Genomic DNA, 25,150 nt, shown 5'->3' with positions numbered 1-25,150 from the left:
TATTTCAGGACAGGGAGCTTTATAGTTGACGAGAAGTCATCTATTAATATCAATTTTAAGAACGATTTTTTGTGAGGTTTAATTGCACATTTAGTATTTTAAAAACATCTGGTTAGGTTCAGATGCACTGAGTGGGAATGAAATAGAGAAATCCAGAAAAAAGAGAAAATAATGTATCTCTTCATACAGTTAGAGATCACTATTTTGATGCTACTCTACATTCAAGATCAAGATCAATAAAGCTTTTGCCCTTCTGCTCCACGGGAGGTTTCTGTCCTCCCTGAGCTCGCCTTAGGACACCTGTGTTACGGTTTGACAGGTGTACAGCCCCAGTCAAACTCCCCACCTGACGCTGTCCCCGGATTGGGTCGCGCCCAGCCCGTGCCAGGCGCTTGGAGCCAGAAGCAAGAGCCCCTCGGGGCTCGCCCCCCGCCTCAGCAGGTAAGTGAAAAAACAATCAGATTCCCACTGTCCCTACCTACTATCTAGCGAGACCACAGCCAAGGGAACGGGCTTGGCAGAATCAGCGGGGAAAGAAGACCCTGTTGAGCTTGGCTCTAGTCTGGCCCTGTGAAGAGACTACTCTACATTAAAAAAATAACAAAACTTGACTATGCAAACCATAGGGGGCTGAAAAAGGACTTCTTTCTCTGTGTTAGTGCTATATTTATATTGGGGTTTGTTTGGTTTGCTTGTTTGTTTGTTTTTAACCCCATGAAGGAGCAGTAACAAAAGCAAGTCTGCCTCTTGCAATGTTTTACATATTTTTGACCTAGTATAAGTCATGAATGGCTCCAATATTCTAGATGAATTAAGGCCATCAATGCTAATTCCCGTCATGGGCAGGACCTACTTACTGTACAGTAGAATATAGCACTGGTATTACCTAGCATGGTTACATTGCTGTACTTATGTATCAACGTCCTTCTCCTGATAACATTATGGAATTTGTTTTTCTCTACAGTAAAGAGGTTCAAAACTCGTGTTGAACAACTACCGTATTTTTCGCTCCATAAGATGCACCAAATTTTTAGGAGAAGAAAACAGGAAAAAAATAATCTGCTTTCTTCTCCTAAAATTTGGTGAGCCTTATGGAGAGGTCCATCTTATGGAACACACCCTAGGGTCCTAGGGTCCTAGGGTGTGTTCCAGGATGCTTTGGAGACTCCCCCTGCCCCCCCGGGGGCCAGAGGGGATGAAATCGCCACCTTTTGGGGCTCTTCTGAAGCTTCCCAAGCCTCAGAAGAGCCCCCAAAGGTGGCGATTTCGCCCCCTCTGGCCCCCAGGGGAGGCAGGGTCAGTCTCCAAAGGGTCCTAGGGTGCATTCTAGGACCCTTTGGAGACTCACCCTGCCTCCCCCGGGGGGGCAGAGGGGGCAAAATCGCCACTTTGGGGGCTCTTTTGAGGCTTGGGAAGCTTCAGAAGAGCCCCAAAAGCTGGCTATTTCGCCCCCACGGGCCCCGTGGGGGTGGGGGGAGCGTCGTAAGGGTCCTGGAAGGCTCACTCGGACCCTTCCGACGCTCCCCCCACCCCCCCACGGGTGCAGGAGGGTTACAATCGCCAGCTTCTGGCAGTGTTTTGAGGCTTGGGAAGCCTCAAAACACTCCCAGAAACAGCCAATTTAACTCCCCCTGCACCCGTGGGGGGTGGGGCAGCGTGGCAAGGGTCCTGGAAGGCTCCCTCGGACCCTTGTCACTCTGCCCCCACCCCCCCACAGGTGCAGAGGGGGGGGGTAAAATCGCCAGCTTCCAGGACCTTTTGAGAGGCTTGAAAGGTCCTGGAAGGTCACTATTTCGCCAGAAGCTGGTGATTCCCCCCCCGCGCCCGTGGGGGGGTGGGGACAGCGTGGCAAGGGTCCGAGGGAGCCTTCCAGGAGCCTTGCCACGCTGCCCCCACCCCCCCACGGGTGGAGGGGGGGAATCGGCAGCTTCCAGGACCTTTTGAGAGGCTTTCAAGCCTCTCAAAAGGTCTTGGAAGGTCGCTATTTCGCCCCCACTGGCCCCGTCGGGGGTGGGGGAGTGTCGCAAGGGTCCTGGAAGGCTCCCACGGACCCTTTCGACGCTGCCCCCCACGGGGCCAGTGGGGGCGAAGTCACCACCTTCGCTCCATAAGACGCACAGACTTTCTACCCCTCTTTTTTGGGGGGGGAAAGTGCGTCTTATGGTGCAAAAAATACGGTATATGTCTTGATTACTGCAATTCTGGTGGGTTGACAGTATCTCCCAAATGATTTTGCTGACTCTTTTAACAAATTGCACTGGTTTTGCCAGTAGAAATCTAACTGAGAGCCTCAAGCTATCATGTTTTGCTAAGAAGTAGTTTAAAATACACAAACACAAGTTTGATCCCACTTCTCATGCACATTTGCAAATGAGCACTTGAAAACACAGCAAATATTGTGAAGATGTGCTGAATCTTTACACATTTGTCTATGGTTACAATCCTGTTGTGTAAGTTATGCCTACAGAAGTATAATAGTGTCACTGACAGGTGTAGATTTTTGGTAACTAAGGAGCTCTAACTTCTGTCCTGCAGCTTGTCCAACATGCATGTAATCAGTCTCACTGCATGTGAGTCCCGGATGGAAGAAGGAACCCGTTAATTATCGAAAATCTATTCCCCTCTCAATGACATAATCATCCTTCTGTAGGTGTAACGTATGCAACAGGATTTGGCTTATGTTTTGAAATATTTCTATTCATTGACCGACCTCTACACATTATACCATAATTCAGAAGGCAAGAAACGTGGCTTTGTTATCCAATAAGGCATCAGGTAGAGAAGATTGTATTGATTATATATGGTTGTTATGAAAAGGAAGCTTCAAGCTGAGCTGGAAGAAGCTGCCACTGTTTACATAGGTACCAGGTGGAAGTTCTAACTTATACTGGTGAAGCAGCCAACAAGTCTGATTGTCTATAAATTGTGGTCAAAGATCGTGGCCAACATTTTAAAAAGGAAACTAGAGAAAATTGGAATCTGTTGGTACAGTCAGTAGGGATAGAGGTGGTGGCTGAAGAGTGCAGAGTTCATCATTGAGAAATGAACAAGCCTTTCTCTTTGAATGAAAGACCGAGCTGGTAGCTGACGACAGCAGGAAATTATACTGTGTGGTTGTGAAGAAATATCAAGAAGTAGCAGAAAGTCCCCTTAGAAAGCTCTAGGTGGAGGTCTGAACAGAATGTCAAGAAGAAAATTTATTGTGAGTTTATTTAACTGGAGAAAACTCTCTTACATTTTAGAAGAGGTAATCAAATATATTTAACCTAAACATAAACCTAGCCTATTATTTGAAGTAGGAGGCTTTATTCCACTAGGTAAATGATTCCTTAATAACCACACCAGTTTTGATAATTTCAGAAAAAACATTTCTAATAGTAGCATCAAGCTAATATTACCATAGGAAACAGGCTACTGAAACAAGGTTAATTTTTTTGGTGGCAATTATTTCGGCTCAGTCATTACAGCTGAGACAATATTTCCTATCTCTCTCTCTCTCTCTCTCTCTATCTATCTATCATCTGTCTGTCTGTCTATCTATCTATCTCAGAATTTTCTTAAACATTGTGGATAGATTCCTACGGGTCATTTACCATGCATAAGGGAGAACATGGACATTCCTGAGACTAAACTACAGCTTACTGATAAGATGCCACGAATGCATCAGGCACGGGACATGGCTTGTGTCCAGGCACGCTACCCAAAAATGATCAATATCTTATTAGTAACCCACAGTAACTTACACATTTTTTCTTATGTATGTACAGAAGATGAATAGGATTCTGGCCCTGTGGCAAGGAATATAACTGACCTTCACTTTTAACATTTTTTTAAAAAAAGACTGGTGTAGCAATTTTTAGTGTACTGCTGCATGTGGTAGTACCATTGAGATAACTCCTTTTATATCAGATGCGTACATTAAATGTAATGTGTGAGCTTGCTTTTCTGGAGAGTATTTACGATCTCATAGGACACTGCCAAATCACTAGGGTCTTTCACAGGACCTCCCTGTGTCTCATTTTTTAATAAAAAAAAATTCAAGGAGAAGTCTCAGATACAACCTTTAGCTAAAGTCCAATATACCAGTGACACACTAAGGTGAAACATATGTATCACAAGGACTGCTTTGATATTATTAGAACTTCTTAATAAATTAATAAAACAAGTTAATATTTTTCTTACCTGATGGTTATGGATTTCTGGATTATTTTTAACACTAAAACAGAAAGATTGATAGAGCATATTATGTTCTATTTTTTTTTTTGCATAGCTCTCAAAGCTGTATTACAGAAGATTATCCTACCAAGAAAAAAAAAATTATCAACAGGCAACATCTTCTGTTGATAACCATCATATTTTCCATTTCTTTACTCTTAGCTTTTTGGAACTTGAATTATGCTTTAAGAAGCACAGATAGTGATTCAAGACATGATAATTTGGGGAATTCCCCCCCTCAACATGTTCTACATTCACTGTACCACTTCTACCCCTCATACATTGTTCCATTTACACTCTCTACATGCAATACTCATTCTCACAGCTAACAGACATATCCTCTTTGCCTTTCAGTGGCAGAGACTGCCATCTGTTCCTATACTTTATGCAATAATGGCTTTAATTAATACTTGTAGTTGGAATGTTTTTAAACATTTCATAATTATCTGATCCAGAGGATACAGAAGTCTCACTTCAATGAACTGAAGCAAAAACACTTACAACTAATCATTACAGACACTTCAAAGCCTGTTAGAGTGTTCTTTGTGTATCTGAAGGACTCTTCTCACCATTAGAGCCAAAGATCATGCAGACACCATTACAACTCATTCCACCCATGTCCTCCCCAGCCTTCCCTAAATTTGTCTTTTGTAACATCTGAGGATGAGATAAAAAAAAGCCTTCACACATTGGCTAAAATCCTATTGCTTAGCATACGTCACAGTAGAGTAGCTGTATTTCATGCCCATAATGTCAAAAAACCTATCTTAAATTAGTTTTTACTTAGTAAAAAGTTGGATTTCCTGAAGTACTATTTGAAAGTTTGAAATTTCATCCTTTAAAATGAGTCATGGTTTACTTTGGAAAAACTATTCATTAGTAAAATTAGTAATTTGCAGTTCATAAAACCCATATTATACAGTATTCCCTTTCCCCCCTACAACACAGAAAAATGTGTTAAATGGGACAATTATGATTTAAAATATCACTACTCCTAATTTTCCTCATGAAGGTGTTATAAAAAACTATTATGTAGCTTCTCCAGAGTTTGGAAATAAAGTTATGCACTTTGGGGCATTTTTAAACAGAAATCCAACAATTGGTAATGACACTTTAACCCCTAGAAAAACAAGTAACAGTGGGCAAAATCCTGTTGCGTAACTTTAATAATAATAATTGAGAAAAAGTCACACATTTTGGCCATGAGCCTGAGTGAGCAGCTTCAAATGCATTACTGCTACGGCTAATAATGCATTATTATTCTTCCAAGAATCCAAGCCATTGATCATAGATGCCAAATCAAAACATGAATATGAAATCTGGCTAACACTTACCAAAGTTGTGATGCTTTGATAGTGTTGCTTGCTGAAGAGAGGGTAGAGAAAACCAAAGTTATCACATTGAAAAGCAAAACAAACCACATTTTATATACAACATAACACTGCAGCAGTGCATGCAGGGTGTTAAATCCAGCTCAAGTTTCATGTACTATAGGCATACATGTGCTCCCTAGCTCCCACTTCCTACTCTAAAATGTGATTCATAGAAAGGTTCACTGTTAACCTCTCTTCATTTCCCAGTCTGGATGCAAAAGAGAACTTAATATCTGATTTGTTCCTGAAATGTTTTTCTTTTCTTTTCTTTTTCAATGGGAACAAATAAAAGCCTGTAATTTATTTATTTATTGAATATGTACCCCTGGCAACCAGGCCACTCTGGGCAGCTAACAGCAGCATAAACAACAATATTAAAACATGATAAAAATAAATAAATTAGTACAAGCTAAATAGGGTAAATTAAACAGATGGCAATAAAGATGGTAAAAAGAGTGATGGAGAGGATGACAAAAACGATGGTAAAAGGGAGACCAAGATCTTAATGCTCCGGGAAAGCCTGATGAAAGAGTCAAGTCTTCAATGCTTATTTAAAATCAAAATCATTGGGACAATTAACTAATGCAATTATGTTTGGGACATTCAATATGCCAGCAAATTTGGAAAACTCAACAATGGCCAGAGGACTGGAAAAGATCAGTCTACATCCCAATCCCAAAGAAAGGCAGTGCCAAAGAATGCTCCAACTACCGTAACAATTGCACTCATTTCACACGCTAGCAAGGTTATGCTCAAAATCCTCCATGGCAGGCTTCAGCAGTATGTAGACCGAGAACTCCCAGAAATATAAGCTGGATTTCTAAGGGGCAGAGGAGCTAGAGACCAAATTGCTAACATGCTCTGGATTATGGCGAAAGCCAGAGACCTCCAGAAAAATATCTACTTCTGCTTCATTGACTATGCAAAAGCCTTTGACTGTGTGGACCACAGCAAACTATGGCAAGTCCTTAAAGAAATGGGAGTGCCTGACTACCTTATCTATCTCCTGAGAAATCTATATGTGGGACAGGAAGCAACAGTTAGAATAAATAAATAAAATAAAATATGGAACAACTGATTGGTTCAAAATTAGGAAAGGAGTATGACAAGGCTGTATATTGTCCCCCTTGCTTATTTAAATTATATGCAGAATACATCATGCGAAAGGCCAGACTATTCCAAACTTCACATACTCTGATGCCCATAATTTCCAAACCATTAAACATCTCAAATGGGAGACTTTTACACTGAGTCAGAGATAATCAGTGCAGAGCAATTCCTATTCTAAACTTTTCCACAGGCTTCTTCAATATTTATTTATGTACAGTGGGGTCTTGACTTAAGAACGGCTCGAGTTAAGAATATTTTGACTTAAGAACCGCTCTCACAGGAAAATATTGACTTGACTTAAGTACTTAGATTTGAGTTAAGAACTGAAAAAAAAACACGTGGGAGGCAGGGAAAGTGCAAAATTTGAACTTTCAGTTAACTGTTGGCCAGTGAAAAGGGTGCCTGTCTGCTTCCTCACTCCTCCCAGCGTTTAGAGAGTGGATTGGGAGACAGTCTTCGGACTGCCTGGTACTGTACTGCCTGGACTGTATTTTCCCTGCCTTCCCTGAACCTTTTTTGACCTAAGAAAAAAAAGAAACAAAATATCCCCTCTCTAGTGGTCGAAGGCAGAATAGCAGCTTCCCATTAGTTTCTATGGACGGAAAAGAGCAGATACGGATCAAATGGTTTTCAATGCATTCCTATGGGAAATGCAGATTTGACTTGAGAACTTTTTGACTTGAGAACCGCCTTCCAATACGAATTAAGTTCTCAAGTCAAGACCCCACTGTATTTAAAATATTTTTATTCTGCCTTTTTCCTTAAGAAGGATTCAAGGTGGCTTACATCATTGAAAGGCAATATTTAAATCTGAAAACAATGAATGTAAAGAGGCATCTTACATCATTAAAAGACAGCATTAAGAGGACAACCTCCTTTGTACCTGTTAGACTCTCTGTCTCTCTTGGATGAAAAAAAATGTTCACCCAGGAACACTGAGTTTCTGAAACTGAAGCACTATGAGTGCTTCATATATAAAATTCAAAAAGTGTCAAGGAGTATCCTATGGGACAAAGGGGGGTTAAGAAGGGTGAGGAAAATATTTTGCCTCTGTTTCGGAAGGGGCAGTTGCCAGAGTTTTTTGTTTGGCTGTAAAACTCAAATTCTGTTGTATCACCTCCAGGTTTCCAAGAGCAAGCCACTGGGGCATGTTGGGAGGGGGAGGTTTTCTTATATTTTGGAAATCAGTGAAGCTTCCTCATGTTTTGGAAACCACTGAAACCTCATGTAACCTGCCATCAAAAACTGGGCAAGTTCGGCTCTGCATAGACAGCAGAGCCCTGGACGGCCTCAAATACTTCTTGCAGGTCTATGGGCTCCAATTTCCATTTGACCCTGGTTTCGCTTGTTCCAGTGCCAAGGACAGTAACTATATGGAACAAAAGTCCTATAAACATGCCTTCCCCCCACTGTTCTTCTTGTAAGTACTTTTAAGTATTCGTCATTGCCAAGACAATAAAAAACTTCTTAAACAAGTTACACTGCACCTACAACAATAGCGATCAGAAACTGCCCAAGCTGAGCAATCTAAAGAGCTACGGCCAAGCTCCAAATTAAGGATAGCTCCAGCAATACCATCCCAAACAGACAAGAGAACAAAGGACTGAATTATTTCTAAAAATATTTTTGAAATAAAGAAACCACATAGGGACTCCACATGAAAACTGGATCATAGGCTGCTCTAAGTACTTTGATAGGCTAAGGAACATCATTTAAAAAGAAATATCAAATAACTGTTTTGTACTTTTCTACTTCTTTACTTCTTGCATGTTTTGCATGGCGTTTCTATCCATTAGATTCACAGAACCTTTAGTAGTCTGAAATGCATTATATGTGATTTGAAATGCGTTATATAAAAATATTTTTTTATATCTGATGAAGTGGACCTTGTCCATGAAGCTCACATTAAAAAAAATATAAGTTAGTCTCTAAGGTGCCACCAAGTGTTTGCCTTTTTTTTAACTTTTTATTTCTATTTTGCTTTTACCCATAATACTTGCACAGACTAACATGGCCACCCTTTCTACAACTACATTATATATAATGTTTTGCTTATAAAAGTATCAGATTTAGTTACATAAAATTTAAAACATAGTTTGTTCCCTCAATAATTACACATTTATTTCTTGAATTACTTCTCAAATGCTTTAAACTTCTACTACAAATACAACTACAAACGACTGGACTCTTAAAAAAAAATACTTCTCTTAACTTTGCATGTTCATGAGAACAAGGCAAAATGTTAAAGTTGAAAATGGACAGATATAATCAGCTGCAGGACAAAACAAAACAAGGAGACTCTGAACTCTGAGTCTCCTTCACAGTGTCATGCTGACTTCAAAGGCACTCAAAGAAAGACAAAGATGAGGCAATCTAGATAGCTCTGTGGTTTAGGTATCTGGCTACAGAACCAGAGGTTGGGAATTCAATTCCTCATTGTGCCCCTTTATAAGGGCTGGACTTGATGATCTATGGGATCCCTTCCAGCTCTGCAGTTCTAAGATTATGATTAAATAAAGATTCACTGAACACTAATTTTGCTTCATAAAACAGTCTAATCAGCCTCCTTTTTATCTTTATCAGTAGTTTCTGCTTCTTTTGATAGTTTTTTAATCATCTTCATAGATGTTAAAAAAAAGTTCGCCCATACTGAGCCAACTTCTCTATCCTTTCACAAGTTCCTTTCCAGTACACTACAAAGTGTGCTTAAAACATTTTGGAGAAGTAAATTCCCTAGTATGTGTTTTCAATTTTGTTGATCATTCTAAAACAAAACATTTCTTAATTAAAAATATTTTGAGAAAATGAGGGAGAAACAGAACAGCTTTTGGGGGGAAAGACATGGGAAAAGTGTATCCTGCACAATTCATTCTTCCAGTTCCTCCCCATAGGCCTTCATGTCTCCACTGATTGGACAATGTTTCTTCAAAATGAAGTTATAGCTCATTGCCTTAGGGACACTCTATTTCCAAACTGTAGCCAGCTAAATAGCACAGTGAGTTAGGTTTCTGGCTGTGGAGCCAGAGATTAGACATTTGATTCTTCACTGGGCCTCCTGAGAATCAACCTGTGTGGCCCTGGGCAAGCTACACAGTCTCAGGGTGCCCCCAGAAAATGGGAATGATCCCTACCTAGAAAACCGGGAAAATGGTCACCATAATTTACCATGTAATTATTATTTCCAGCATAGGGAATACTACACAGAGAAAAACCTGCTGCCTTACTTGGGGACATTTCAAGTAATTCTGAGAACTAAGAATCAGAGCTGGTATAGTTCAGTGGGTTGGAGTACCTTGCTGTGGAGCCAAGGACCAGGAGTCTGGATCTCCATCCACTCTGTCTCCTTGAAAAGTGGCCAGTCAAGATTATCCAGAGCATGTGTGGTTGATGGGGATAAGTGGGCTGCCCCTTTATACCTAGGAAACTCTGGCAGGATCACCATAAGTCATAATTAAACTGCCAGCACACAATTAATTTACTCACTGATTAGGTGTAATAAAGTGCAGCAAAACCAAATATACTGCAGCTCATGATACTTTATAGTTGTGTTCTGCTCTGATATAGCTTTGCCTTATTATTGTACACCACACTAATATGTATATTGCATATGGCAGGTAGTATAAAGATCTTTTTTAAAAATAATATAATAAATGAAGGAAACTGTCAGAAAAGAAAAGGGAGATGGTGATGACACTGGTAAAAAAAATTTACAAGCAGTGCATTTATAAAGTGCACAACATTTTTAGACCTCTATTCCTGCCTCCAATAGCCATTCCTTCAGCAGTAACATGAAAGCATATGAAAAGAAATGATGAGGTGAAAACTCTGATTTCCATTAAACAGTTTGTTACGTTAGAACAGCAATAAAAAAGGCACATACAAGTGAGTTGGCTGTGAATGCTAACCTTTGAAAGTTGAGTGCCTTCGGGACGGATACCGCTTGCTGGGCCGTCTTTCAAACGTACTGGTTCTGCGTAACCTGGACCCATGTGTTGCTTGGTACTCTGTTCGGCCACTGCAAAAAAACAGTAATTAAGAAAACAGAGGTACATTGGAATTTTATGTATGTCCACTCAGACATGGTGCTTATTCACCTGTAAGTTGGTACTGGATTCACGCCCTATTTACCTTCATCTCAAACAATTCCAATGCAGATAGTAGTCACAAACACACATTGCTCGACAACGGAGAAAGAGACTGATTTGGTACAACATTAAATTCCTAATTTTTTGCCTGATCTTCTCCATCGAGTTCTGTTCGCATTACACATATGGCTGACTACTTAACTCACTTGCTGACTGCGGGTAAGTGACCAGACCAGAATGGATAATAAAACTATATGGGAGAATTAAGCATCCCTTCTGTGTGAACTTAGTAATCAGTGGTGATTACTGAATTATCTTTAGAAAACAATTGGAACAGGTTGTGATCATCTCCAATCCGATAATAAATTTGTATGAACCAAACTCAGCACTCAACAAAAAAAAATGCCACATTTAACCAGCAGTCCATTTTAGGGCACCCATTTGCTCATGGACACTACAGGGCAGTTAAATACAGTCCTGTATTGATATACCACCAATGTGTATACACCACTAATGTCAAGGCAGTGGAAGGAGTGCTCCCAAGGGTGACAAACAGCTTGGGAAAGAAGGCAGGTAATAAAATGTCCTGATTCAGAGGAATGTGGAAACCTCATTAGGCAGAAACAAGGGATCTGTGCAAAGCACAATGTTATCCGTATGGAATATGAAGGACCAACCCATAGGCCTTTCATTCACTCATAAGGTGATCTGATGACAATGTTCCTGAAAAGGCAATCTCAAAAGTAAGCTGGTGATGGGCTTAAACAGGCCATGGGCTCAAACAGGCAAGAGTCATCTTCTTCACAACCAGATGTAAATCCCATGATGGGGTTAGATGTTATAGGAGAAGGCAGAAGTTGAGAGGTTCCTTCACAAATCGAATCTTTTAACCAGGCAGTCACAAAACAGAAAGTCTCTCTCCAATGAGGCACGACAGGCACAGATTGCTCCCAAATACACTTTTACTGATGACACAATAATCCTCCTTCAGAGATTAACAGAAGGGAATATAGAATGCTTGGAATTGGTAGGGAAACAGAGCACATTGTCCTTGAGCAAACTGCACAAAGTGTCTCCACTTAAGAATAGAGAGGTAATTTAACTGCATAACTACAAACTGCTAACATTTTGTTTGTGCCTATAAGAGGGTTTATTTTCTGATGGTTTCAATTAAAATTCTGTCAATTGCAGGAATGACTTCTGCACAAATAACATGAGTTGGACAAAATTGTAAACTAGCTGTTGCTTTGTTTGCTTTTTCAGGCTTAAAGCATTGGAGGAGTGGGGTGAACAAACACCCTGTCTTTCTGTGTTTTCTGCTTTGCATCTCAAAGGGAAGGGCACTCCCTTTCAGAGTCCTCTTTTTCTGCAAAGTGCAGAGACGTTAATGGGGGATAAGCCCCTTGTCTTGCTCTCATTCTGGGTCAAGGAATCCTGAGGTCATGGAAATTTCTTCGCCACACATCTAATCATGAAAGACAGTCTAAACTGATGAGAATAAGAAAAAGCAAGCATTTTTCACCTCTCCACTTAAAAATTGTATTTTTTGTTCATACACAAAGAGATTAGGAGGAACTGAATCAGCCATGCTATAACAAATTATCTCCAGATCAGGGGAGTGTTGATGCTCATGGAGTGCTCTACAAAATCCAGCCACTACAAGATCTCTAGATATAAATGTTAAAGCAATCCTAAAATCTAAGATGCAATGCAAAAACTGAAGCCATGTGGATTACCTTCTAATAAATTTTGGCAAACTAATACCTGACTGCCAGAAGGGAAGGATATGATGTAGAGAGATCATGTGAACATGATAAGAAGTGACAAGCATGTTTCACGAATCTACTCCACTTTCAGAGACAGTAAAGTAATAGGAGATTAATATTTTATGTGCCTTGGAGACATATAAGCAAGTTTCTGAGACCCTGGAAGGGAAAAAATTATTCACCCACAACAAGGAATTTAGCAACCATGCTTTCAATAGGTAAATATGTGGAGTACTTTACTGAGGATAAGCCATAGGCTTTAGCCATACTTTACATCCTCAGTCTTCCTGGATGAAAAGATTCTCCTATACAAACATACCGTACATAATCTTTTGCAAACAGGCAGCAGAAATTCATAGATGTAATTCAAGTGTAATATATTGAGATTATTTTAATTGTGTATAGATTAATTGATTGTAACTGTTTTAATCAACTTTTTTTTTATTTTAATGATTTTATGTTTTAACCTTGTTTTGATAGTGTTTCAAAGTAGTGGAAGGGTCTTGTATGAATCACTATCAATAATAGATGGAAGATGACAAACAATAATGTCAAAAAATAATGGTTAATGTCAATAAACATAATTCCCTTAGATACACATATATTCATCTGGGCACTTACTGAAATAAGACTAGTTTCCAAACAAGAAAGAGAGAAAAAAACTATCCCCTCTCCCACATTTAGACCACCAGTGTGCCACAAACGACTAAGAAACAAGTCATAAATGTTGAACTGCTGTGGGGTTATCTGAAACACAAAAACCGCCTCTACCTGAAACGGAAACGGGATCCCAGCCTGATAAAATCCGACCGGCTAGATTTACTGTTTGCAGGCGTGCGCAACCGGAAGAAGGCGTGATGTTCCACCGCACATTTCCAGAGGTGTTTGCATGTTTTAGCATTATCTAACCTGAAAACAAATGTGTGCTCTTGCTCTCTACCCTAGAAGAGAAAAAATGAAGCCCTGTTACATTTCCACATATGCACTTACGTTACTAAAAGGGTGGTTTTGAAATTGGAATGTGTGGAGTCTAATTATAAACATCTGTCAAAGAGAAGACACTCTGGATGTGTCTAGAGTGGGTTCAAAACAACATGGAAAAGTTACCTGTTCATCATCTTCTACCACCACAAGCGTCAGCTTGCTCTTTTTAAAGTCCATTTTAGTGATTTTAGGCCTAATTCCACAGTAAACAGGAAACATAAATGTTAATTTACAAGAGAAATAAAGTAATTACTCAAGCATTTAAAACTGAGCGATTTAACCACATTATTTACTTGGCTGTTGCTTTAAAACTCTTTTCACTATTTTTAACCATTGTCAGTCCTCCAATACTAAGAAATTGTTCACTGATATTGAATAGCATTCTAAGAAGCCAGAGCTGAGAATGAGGAAGTCCCTATTTAAATTTCACTTCAACCATGAACTTGCATCTGCAAACTAGATCTGTCAGCCATAAACAATATCTCTTTTTTTCTAGACCAACAGTTCCTGGTCTTGTTTTCCCACATACTGATGGCCTACTCTCACTATGCCTTATCACAAACCATGCTGGCTAAGGATTACAGAGATTGTAATCAAATATCTGGGGGTCTAAAATTAGCATTAATCTAGACCAGTGGTTCTTAACCTTTGTTACTCGGATGCTTTTGAACTGCAACTCCCAGAAACCCCAGTCAGGACAGCTGGTGGGAAAGGCTTCTGGGAGTTGCAGTCCAAAACTCCTGAGTAACCCAAGGTTAAGAACCAGTGATTTAGACCACATGAATAAACTATACAGGTATAAAAACTTTACAGGACTGCTGTAAGGAACATGAATATTGCGGCCTGTTGTGCTTTATTTTCACATAATTTGGATTCCTATTGCATAATGTACATGGAATTGCCTTGGAGAAGTGTTGGAAAATTTCAGCTGGTACAACATACAGCAGCAGCTAAAGTTCACCTGGGTTTTGTTCTCTGGAGCATGAAATTCTACTAGCCTTATAAGATTCTTGTTTGTTTCTGTGCTCATTTGAAAGTGTTGGTCACCACTTTGAAAAAAAAAAACACAGCAGCTTAGAACCAGGATATGTAATGGACTGTAACTGTCACTTTGCAGATGAACATTCCTATCCGTTTGGATAGCGTCCCACATCTATGAGACACAGCGGTGAGCTTCTGCAAGACGTTCTGTGCTGCTGTTTGTGGCCGCAACTAAGCAGTGGAATTCCCTACTCAAAAAATCCAGTCACATTCTTACTGACATTTCATCACCGGCTGAAGGCTTCTTTTCCATTTTGGCAAGGCTCTTTCCATTTTTTTAGCTTGAGCTCTTTGATCTTACTACACCTGGTTCCTCTTATATTTATTATTATTTTTAATATCCTACAACATATCTGTGTTATGTCAATATATCCAATATTAATAAAAATGAGTCTGTATGTTTCAATATAACCAACATAAAACAAAGTTAGGGATATAAATGTTATACTTAATGTGTGCTAAGTGCTTTGAGCAGACAGAAGAGATCTTTAAAAGATAAGCATAACTGTGATCAATAAAAAGCCAGGAAAAAAAACTCCACCCATGGGAAGTAGAGGAAACAAATGTATAAATGAATAAAAGTAAGCATAAGGAAATGTAACTCACCAAAAAAACAAGCCTATTTTGTTTGCTCCTTCAAAGATCAAGATACCTGTTGGTGTCAATCCAAGTGCATATTCACAACCATCTCTTCCCTATAAGTAGAAAATATGGTATTACATGCAAAGTTCCAGCCACTGGGGAAATGAGGTAGCTGGTGAATTTGTAAAAATGGTGTGACACACTCAGTGGGAAAATGTAGTAGATTTTGTAAAAACTGTGTGATACATTCAGTGGGAAAATATTCATATGCTGATCACCTTGCAGAAAAAAACTGCAGAGACAATTACTTACCTTAACTATATGCATATCTACCCCATACATTTCTAACCACTTTGCTTTGTTCAAATAGCACATTTCTGCTTGGGCTGGGCTTTTCCCCCTATGAAAACACAAGGCAGAAAAAAACACAAAGAAATAATACTTTTGTTTCTGTAGGCATTGTTTTGCAGACTGAAACAGAAAGAGTTCATTTCTTTCTTAGCCTCCCTTGTTTAAGCTCCTCCTCAGATTCCCTGTCATAGGCTAATCATAACCTCTCCCTCAAAACCACAATTCTATGTAGCTACTATACCTGAACTCCTTCCACTTTTGAAAAATTTCGAATTCCATTGCTTCGGTTTGGTTACGAGTAAATCTGAATTCTGACACGAGTTCTGGAGTGTGTTCAGGAAGTTCACAGTCACCAAGTTCAGCTGCCAAAGTTGAAAATTCCAAACAAAAGATCATTCCCATAATATATAACCAGCAACATCATCACCTTTTCCCAGGACATATTTCCAATAATATGTTTCTACAGCACTATCTTTATTTAAGTTTTTCTATCTTAGCCAAATCCAGAAAATAAAATAATAACCAACGAATGAAAGAAAAATTTAAAATACAAAAACACCGATTCATGGAGAAATTTATGATTTACATTTACAATCCAATTCATGGCACACTCTTTCTACTTTTCTGGAATATTAGAGGATATGAACTGGTTCCACTTAATCTGATAGCTTTTTCTAGGAAAATGATTGGTGTGTGTTCAAATTACAATCTGAAAAACAACAGATAAAATAAATAAACTATCATCTCTGAAGGAAGGAAGGAAAGAAGGAAAGAAGGAAAGAAAGAAAGAAAGAAAGAAAGAAAGAAAGAAAGAAAGAAAGAAAGAAAGAAAGAAAGAAAGAAAGAAAGAAAGAAAGAAAGGTGGGGCTGTAATTAGGACAGGGGAACTGGGGCTTTGTCCCAGAGCACCAGAATTTAGAGTGACAAAATCTAGAGATGACCCTAATTATGAGCGGTGTGTGTGTGGGGAAACAGTCAGCCCTGTTGACTCTCCCTTTTTGGCAAGTGAACACGCTCTTTTGCGAGGGAGGGGGCACTGCATTCTGTTTCTCCTTCCTCCCAGAGGGGGTTATTGTATTCATGCATCACAGACCAATGCTTGTCTCAGTTTCTAAAATTGCTAGTTATAGCTCTGAAAGAAACTGAATTCAGCTTAGACATTACTAAAATTAATGTTTTCATACTGAATTTATAATTTTGGACAAAAATCAGATGATATCTAGATAATAGGATGAAACTTTAATTGAACAAATTTCAATAATGTTTCTTCCCATTTGTTATCTTTGCAAAAAGAGTATTTTCAGAGAAACGTTGCTAGGAATGTGGGCTTGGTCTGAAGTTTAAAATTTCTGAGGAAAAAAACTGTGATTCTGCTGCATTTGTACAAATGCATATTTATGTATTGGTTCCATTAGCCTTTTATAAACAGTCAATCTCGAAGGCTGAAAAGGAGAGTCCTCAAACCGCAGAAGGCTCAAGATGAGATGCACAGTCTGTGGGAGACAAAGATGTAAATTGCCCTCTCTGGTAAGGCTGTGTACCACATTCAGGCAAAATCCCAAATTATTCACCATATCAGCTTGATTCAGATCACTAATCATGACTGAAGCAAAGTAAAATGGCCAGATTTGATTCGAGAGTAGAAAGAAGAATTTATAAATTGATTTGGTCTATAGCATAAATTAAATCAGATGAGGCACAAGTAGCTTCTGACTCTTCCTTAAAAATAAACTTTAACGCTGCCCAGTACACAACTCAATGAATTTAGTGGCCAGAAATTTGGCAGATTTGCTCCCATCTTTGGAGTAGCTCATGTCTCTCAGGCACATCAGTGCAAACATTAAAAGGTTGCAACTGTTCATTCTTTCCAATACAAGTCAATGGGAGGCTTACAACTGATTCAGATGTAGGGTACAAATCAACACAAATAGGGTACAGAGCACCCCAGACCAAACTGGGGGACCTGGGCACATCCCTAATCTACAAGGAGAAGGCCAAAGGGCATATTACCATATCCTCGTAAGGCCAGCTATTATGATCAAAGAGGTAAAGGTTCCCCTTGACAATTTTTGTCCAGTCGTGTTCGACTCTAGGGGGCGGTGCTCATCCCCGTTTCCAAGCCATAGAGCCAGCGTTCTGTCCGAAGACAATCTTCCGTGGTCACATGGCCAGTGCGACTTAGACACGGAACGCTGTTACCTTCCCACCGAGGTGGTCCCTATTTATCTACTTGCATTTGCATGCTTTCGAACTGCTAGGTTGGCGGGAGCTGGGACAAGAGACGGGAGCTCACTCCGTCGCGTGGATTCGATCTTACGACTGCTAGTCTTCTGACCCTGCAGCACAGGCTTCTGCGGTTTAGCCCACAGCGCCACCACGTCCCTATGATCAAAGAGACCAGAGCTTAAAATTACACATTAAAATGTAGTGCTCAGAAGTTGATTTTAATGTGTAATTTTATGATCAAAGAGACCAGAGCTTAAAATTACACATTAAAATTAACGTCTGAGCACTACATTCACTACATTTTGGACCTACACCAAAAGAAGGGCCTTTTAGGTTTACTTCTTCAAAAGGAACATTAGTCAGAGCTTGACTTGTTAAAAATGTTGTATCTGTATACTCCTCTGCAGAAGTACATGTCAATCTACATTCCCCCCCCCCAAAAAAAAGGCAAAGTGTTCTTGTTGTTATCTGGAAGTTGAGTCATGGCAACTGGACTTCTTTCTTGTTAGGTTGAAATGGACTCCTACCAACTCTCCTCAGACCAAAGAAGTTACTGGGATGAGTAGCGAAATGTTTCAATGTAACAAGAAAGAAGTTCAGTTGCCATGACTTAACTTTCAGATAACCACACCTGGATGACTGAGAATCTTCACAGATGTCCTTGTTGTTGTTATGTACCATCAAGCCACAACTAAGGTAGGGTTTTCAGGGTAAAGGAGAATTTAAGAAGTGGCTTTACTTGTTCCTCACCCCCAATGAGCTTCCATAGCTGAGCAAAGGTTCAAAACCAGGCCTTCTAAGTCCTAGTTCTTCAGTCTATGTACTACATACACCACAGTAGGTGTTCTCAAAGGGCCCTTAATTTGTTTTTTTTTTTTAAATTATATTATATGGCTCCACTTTGATTCTATAAATGACCTTGGACTACAACACCGAGAAACCTCACTTAATGCAGCCCAGAGTCCACAGTATTTCTCAGGTCTTCTGAGAATTAATTGCACAAAATCACCAGATCCAAATGGTTGGAAACCACTTTATAAAGAGGCAGCTGGCCACCCAATCTCAGTTTTACTTTTTTAGCATAGCACTGTAAGAAGATTTCTCTAAAAGTATAGGCCTGAGTAAAACCTATTGTTGATCCTAGGCAGCTACTGACAGCACAGAAACCCTATCCCTGCTGTACCACATTCAGGTTAACAGCACTACCCAGTGAAGGAAGGAAAAATACTGGCTCCAACCTCCCATGGGGGGAAAAATGATTATTTAGTGCAAAAGAAACAACCTAGTGGCCTCTGCGGAAGATAAGGCTGAGATGATTTGTAGGACCAATCCCTGAACTTCCCTGTGAAATGAAAAAGAAGGCCCACCCTACTGTTAGGGTGTAGATGGCTGCAAATTTTTCTGTTTGAACAAAACACCAAATGAAATTGATTGATTAGTGAATATTATTGGGGGGGGGCAACAAAAACAAAACGTCTGTTGATAAAAGGAGGGATTTCTTACCACTGACTTCTTCTGAACTGGCAAACACATGACAATTAAGCTGCTGTATTCTGAATTCAGTTTCCTGCCCATCCCACATGAAAAAAGAGTCCCCCACCCACCCCCATGTAGACAATCAGCCAATATTGGGAACAGACCCAACTGGGGACCGACATACCTTGAAGGCACAAAGCTGAAAGTTCTACAGCTGTTTCATAAGGGCATTTCAATCTTTAAAGAGAAACACAGAATATTTTGATCAGTAATAGTCTGACATAAAGAAGCACTTCTGTCTTTCATAAATTGAACTTTATAATTCATGCAATTATTAAATATTGCACATCGCCTCTCTGTTATAGATGTTCCTGAAGAACATTAATAAATAATAACACTGACAACACAAACAATGTTAAAAAGCACATTGCAGGGAAGACCTCTTATGCTGTACTTGGCGTACAACACAGAGATCGAGAAAGAGAGAGAGAGAGAGATGGAACTCATGGCTATTTTATTAGTTCTGCTGAAATCTGGATCCAGCAGCTCTTGCTTTCCTCAACTCTCACCTGACAGCAGTCATTCCACCAACCTCCAGCAAGGGAACCAGGGCTACTCCACCATATCTGCAGAGATGCCGTGTGGGTCCTTCTGTCTCGTAACTGTTTCCAGTAAAGCTAGCCATTACAAACACTATTCACATTTAGGAACTAGTGTGTTTATTACAGTACCCTCCTCACCTTTTTCTCTGTGTCATGTAAACTATAAGCCTGTGGGCAAAGACTCTTATTTTTTTTACTTATTTTACTTTAAGACAGCTATGTTGGAAAGATAGGCATATCCATGCATAGCAGATATAATCCATCAAGCTCTAGAGCCAGAAAACCTCTGTTCCTTTCAGTAATATTTGTATGGGCTAGAACAATAGTAATCTGGAGAAGGAAAGCATTGGGAAATCCAAAGGTAAAACTTTCAGTCTAGGGTAATACTGCCCCTGCTGTGAATCATCAAAAACTGCCAATGAAGTAAACTAGAATGAATCCACTTGATTCTAAAAAGGAACTGGTCCTCCTGTTTTGCAAAACAGTTTTCCTTTAGAATAGGCCACACATCTTTGCATTGCATTTCACATTAAAAGTAAGTTAAAATACAGGAGTTCTGCTCTTCTTATTGTCACTGATGTATTGCCAAGTTCCGACAGCTATGACATCACAGAAAAGGGTGGAGTCCACATGTAATTCACAAGTTGCCTCTCCCTGCAGTAAGCACAAGACTTCTACTTGTTTAGGCCAAAAGCCCATTAGATAATGTCCCTCATGTCTATGGGAAACCCAGAGGCAAGACATGAGCGGAAAAACCCTCACTGACAGCAACAGTATTCACGGGCAAGCATGCTGCTTCTGTTCCTAGAGGTGGCATTTTTCCATTAGGAATATCAGCCCTCGATAGCCTTATCTTCCATAAATCTGGCTAATTTCCATAACAGAACATAACAATAAATTTTAGATATACCGGCCAAAGTCCAAAATCCATTTATATTGTAATATTTTCATTTGTACAAGTCAAAGGTCATAAAAATGTGCAAACTTTTGACACACACCCCCATCTCTCCATCAGACAAGAAGCTACAAAAAGCAGCTTGAGGGCAGAGAGGGTGAATGAAACAAAGAAACTGACTTGGTGTTGAAATTATGACATCTGCATGGTCAGATAGAATGGGGGAAAGAGTGTTTTGAAGACATGAAATTAATCTGCATCGGGTGTTGTGATGATTTGTGATTGCATCAGGGACTGCTTCTAGAATTGCTGGGAACAAGAAATAAACAGTGATTGAGCCTCCGTTTTGGAAAATATAAAACTGAGATCTGATGGTCTCAAAAGCTTGCATGTTTCTGTGATCTTTGAGCCATTTAATAAACTTTTTACAGAACTGTAAATTTGGAATTATTCTTACAACTCTAAATGAAAAGACGACCATATTTTACCAAGAGACTTCACTCTTCTAAGCTATGAGATAAAGGTACCCTGTGCAGCTTCTAGTGACATTTTCTTAGTACACCTTCTAGCATTATCTCTAGTTTTTCTCCCAAGCTGAGGAACCCATTTGTTTCATGCAAGAATGGCGTTAGCACTGATTAACAGCTGGATTTTATATCCTTAAAAAAAAAGTGGGATCTGCCACTGTTTCTTGTTTTCAGGCAGCCAAGGTGCACCCTCAAGTGCAACTATGCAGACAATCTCTTGACATTTTCCCATTCTGTGCTTGCGAGACTAAAAATTGCTGTTGCCATTAGCTTATGTTGATTATATCTACAAGCCCTGATTAATGAGCCCGTTCAGTCCCACATATATGGGATTTCCGTGCACAGGCAGAGCATTCAAGAGCTAAGCGTTCATCTTTTTGCTAGGAGCCCCACCCCTATGCGGATCAGCAGTGTTCCTTTCCATTTTCCCTCAATTCTAAAGCCAACAATCCAGCAAAGGACCACTAAGACGTCCCAGAGGGGAGAAGAGAGAGTTGTGTAAGTTTGAAATGCCACCGTTGTAGATAAGGAACCCCTTTCCTTCTTTGTGCTCTCCATGAGATTAAAGACTCATGCAGAACATGATATTAATGTGAAAATATAAAGCTCATCTACTTAGTGGAGGGATGGATGTGACATCAATATTAAGGCAAAATGTCTCTGCCCAAAGATGTATCTGCACAGGCACTGGTATCTAATGACACATGACTATAGCAGCTTGAGACCACGCAGTGGCGGGTCAAATATGGAGACACTTTAAAAGAATGCTGCCAAGACAGTGGTTGCCCTGGTGGAATGAGTCTTCAGAAGCCCTTGGAGAGTTAATCATGCTAGTTAGTAACACAAAACAATGGCTACCACTTTGCCAAGCATTGGGAGGGCATCAGTTTGCCTTTCTTAGTTCCACTGGAATTTGGGGGGGGGGGCAGAGTATGATGAAATACAACAGTTCTCATTCCAAAAGTGTCAAGGAAATGAAGACTCCACTGTATGGGACATACAATTCACTCAGGCCTCTAGAGATTGTCAGACTACATCTCCCATCATCCTTCACTATTGGCTATGCTTGGTAAGTCCGATGGGAATTGCAGCCCACCAACATCTGGAAGGAAAGACATTCCCTCCCTCTGACCTACATAACAGAACTGTTTTCTTCCCTATGCACACGCCTCCTAACTAAGAGTTAGTTAGGAGAACTAGCTATCTGAGGCCCTTCTGCAGGAGCCACCACTTTCAAATAACAACGGCTTGGCTACAACCAGCGTGAACCTACCATGTGGCAGCACACCTCTAGTAAAATCTGCTAGCCATCACTATTATTTCAAAAAGTAGTTGGCCTGGTCTTACAATATTTATTAGCCATGGCTGATTTTTTAATGTGTTTTAGGGGGTTTGTTTGTTTTTTGTACCTTGGGTTTTTTTTTTCATATTTAGTTTGGATTTTGAAATTGAATTTTGAAATTATTTTTCTGCCTTGCAGTATATTAAGTGAATTTGCAAGGAATATTGTGGCCCTTTTTAGTCAAAAGGTGGAGTAATATTTATTACCATTATTACTGCATAGCTAGTATTAAATAACAATAACAAGAAGAACAATAATTGTAAAAATAATATGCTGCCAAGCTGAAATATGAATTATGGCAACCCTTTCAAGAGTTCACCACTCCTTTCTTTTCAGGACATCCTGGGATGGTGTAGCTTGCCCAAGACCACACCAGATGGCTCTTCTGGGATGCACACTGGCAAACTGAATTTCCAACCTCTGGCCTCGCAACTCAATACTTAGTTCACTGAGCTCTCCAGCCAGCAACTTAAACATTTAAGCCTATTCAAAATGTTTTTCCCCCCAAACATAAAAAATTCAAGCTTAGATCCTTCTGTCATTTCAGTGCAGTGATATTTGAATATACAAAGACATTTAGCAGACACATACACACATGCAGACACCAGAGACAAACTCCTTTGTCAATTCAATGCTTATCATTCAGTTGACAGAAATTAATCATTTGCTGATTGCTGAAATGCTGCATTTGAGAAGAGAGTACCTGGGGCAGTTAACATTTAGAATCCTAATTTCCTCATCTTGTCAGCTTTACATTTTTGATGAATGTAATTTGCTTTCAGCACTTTCTAGCAGAAAATGAGATTCAGGTTCAACAATTATACAAATGAAAATGAGACTTACTTTCCTGAAAGAATATCTTGCCTTAGTTGTAATACAAACAGGTACCTAGCAAATGAGAAGAGAAGAATCGTCAATTTTCTCAACAGTTCTCTTGCCTTCAGAAATGAACTCATCCTTTATTATCAGAACTATTAGAACGGATTCAAAAAGCACTTCTCAATACAACAGTTCTCTATTGAGAAACTTTTCTATTAAAGAGTTGGCCTCAAAATCCACATGCCCCATAATTTCTGGTTGTTTGCATTTTCCTGGGAAGACAGGACGTCCTCAGAATTAACTCCTGCACTTCCAGGTTTCTTATTGCTCTCGTTACTCAAGAAGTTAATTTTATCAGTAATATGTTTACTCAGGAAATCAATCAAATCCATTTCTGGCCAGCAGTTAACCACCCCTGTTATACCAGCAGTAGCCTTCAGAGTGTAATAGGGATGCACTGAAAAATGAATAAGTTGTTCATCTTCAGTAACAAACATTCCCTTTGCTTTCATGTTTTGTAAAGAGACCAAAAACCTGGCACACAGATTTCTTCCCCTCTCTGCCTGGGCTAAAATATGCATATCGAATCTACAGAGGTAAAATGATGCGTTTGTATGCTTATCAATCAAGATTAGTTGATCTGATTCTAACATGACTTTCTAGGCATTTTTAGCTTATACCACAGAACATTTCTGTCCAAAACCTTTGCTCCTGGGAGATGTTTTGAAGTGAGGAGGCATCCCTTGTGAAATTCCAAGCAAGTTACATACTAAATAAATAATCAGTTCTGACTGGCAGAATATGAAACTTTAGTTTGCTGACTATCCAAGAATATAATTTACCTTTTCAGATCTGTTTAACAATAAAATGATGTTAATTCAGGGAGCAAAGTGTACATAAAATCTTCCACAGGCACATAGCATGTGCTAATTACTGTATGTACAAATGAAAATATTCATTGTGTATTTAAACACAAGTAATAAAAATACCACTGGTAACAAATAATTATTATATTATAAAATTATTCTAATATTAATATTTATTAATTAACAACAAGTAAAATTCATCACTCCATAAGCAAAGCCAACTAATGTAACATTTTCCATAAAAGTAACATATTTTAACCACTTGTGGACTAATACGTAGGAACTATTTCCAGATACTGAGCATATGGATTCTATTACTAACACACAAATGAAATTAAATAAAGTGTTCCCTGATTGTCAAAAATAAAGTATGTTAGATTTTTGTATTTCAGAAGATGTAAAGTCTTAACTGCAACACCACAGTTTGGTGCAATGCCTCACTTAAAAAAATTAATTTGGCCAATAAACCTCCCATCAGATAACAGGCAAGGTACATACAAAGAAACCGACTCTGAGTTTAAAAAAAGCTACTCTCCCACTGATGACTGTTGTATCTTGGAAAGAGATGGAGGTTTAACTCTCACACACACCTGCCTATCATGCTGAAGTTCAGAGGCCCACAGAACTCACTGGCAGTCAGGGGAACTTGAGATGTATCCATGTAGCCCTAGGCTGTATTTGGTTACGCTACAGTGTGAGGAAACTGACATTTCAGTGTGACAGAACTTACTCTGATGTGCCACCAAGTATTAAAGACATCAGATTTGGAAACTTTATTGCTATACCATGGTCGGGGGAGACTGAAATGTGGGGAAATGGAATACGTCATTTAATTTTCCTCCCTTCTGAATTTCAGGGAAGGCATATTTTGAGTGTTACCACAAGCATCT

The 25,150-nt window shown here is 39.4% G+C and overlaps 1 protein-coding gene across 5 annotated transcripts in view; it reads right to left on the bottom strand.

Annotated features, from left to right (window-relative positions):
• The window catches only part of EPB41L4B (erythrocyte membrane protein band 4.1 like 4B), a 172,642-nt gene that overhangs the window by 83,572 nt on the left and 63,920 nt on the right, over window positions 1-25,150 (bottom strand). For all 5 annotated transcript variants that reach the window (XM_020804925.3, XM_078377647.1, XM_073003946.2 and 2 more), the window contains 10 exons: window positions 23,419-23,463; window positions 19,394-19,446; window positions 15,749-15,869; window positions 15,469-15,556; window positions 15,181-15,269; window positions 13,657-13,726; window positions 13,321-13,490; window positions 10,604-10,713; window positions 5,550-5,580; window positions 4,183-4,216 (listed from right to left, as the gene is read on the bottom strand). In XM_020804925.3, coding sequence (XP_020660584.3) covers window positions 4,183-4,216; window positions 5,550-5,580; window positions 10,604-10,713; window positions 13,321-13,490; window positions 13,657-13,726; window positions 15,181-15,269; window positions 15,469-15,556; window positions 15,749-15,869; window positions 19,394-19,446; window positions 23,419-23,463 — 811 coding nt within the window. The remainder of the gene's footprint in view (window positions 1-4,182; window positions 4,217-5,549; window positions 5,581-10,603; window positions 10,714-13,320; window positions 13,491-13,656; window positions 13,727-15,180; window positions 15,270-15,468; window positions 15,557-15,748; window positions 15,870-19,393; window positions 19,447-23,418; window positions 23,464-25,150) is intronic.

This window comes from Pogona vitticeps, chromosome 6, assembly GCF_051106095.1.
Source record: "Pogona vitticeps strain Pit_001003342236 chromosome 6, PviZW2.1, whole genome shotgun sequence".
NCBI lineage: Eukaryota > Metazoa > Chordata > Lepidosauria > Squamata > Agamidae > Pogona > Pogona vitticeps.
Note: the sequence above shows the minus strand (reverse complement) of the source record. Positions and strands in the feature narration are given on the sequence as shown.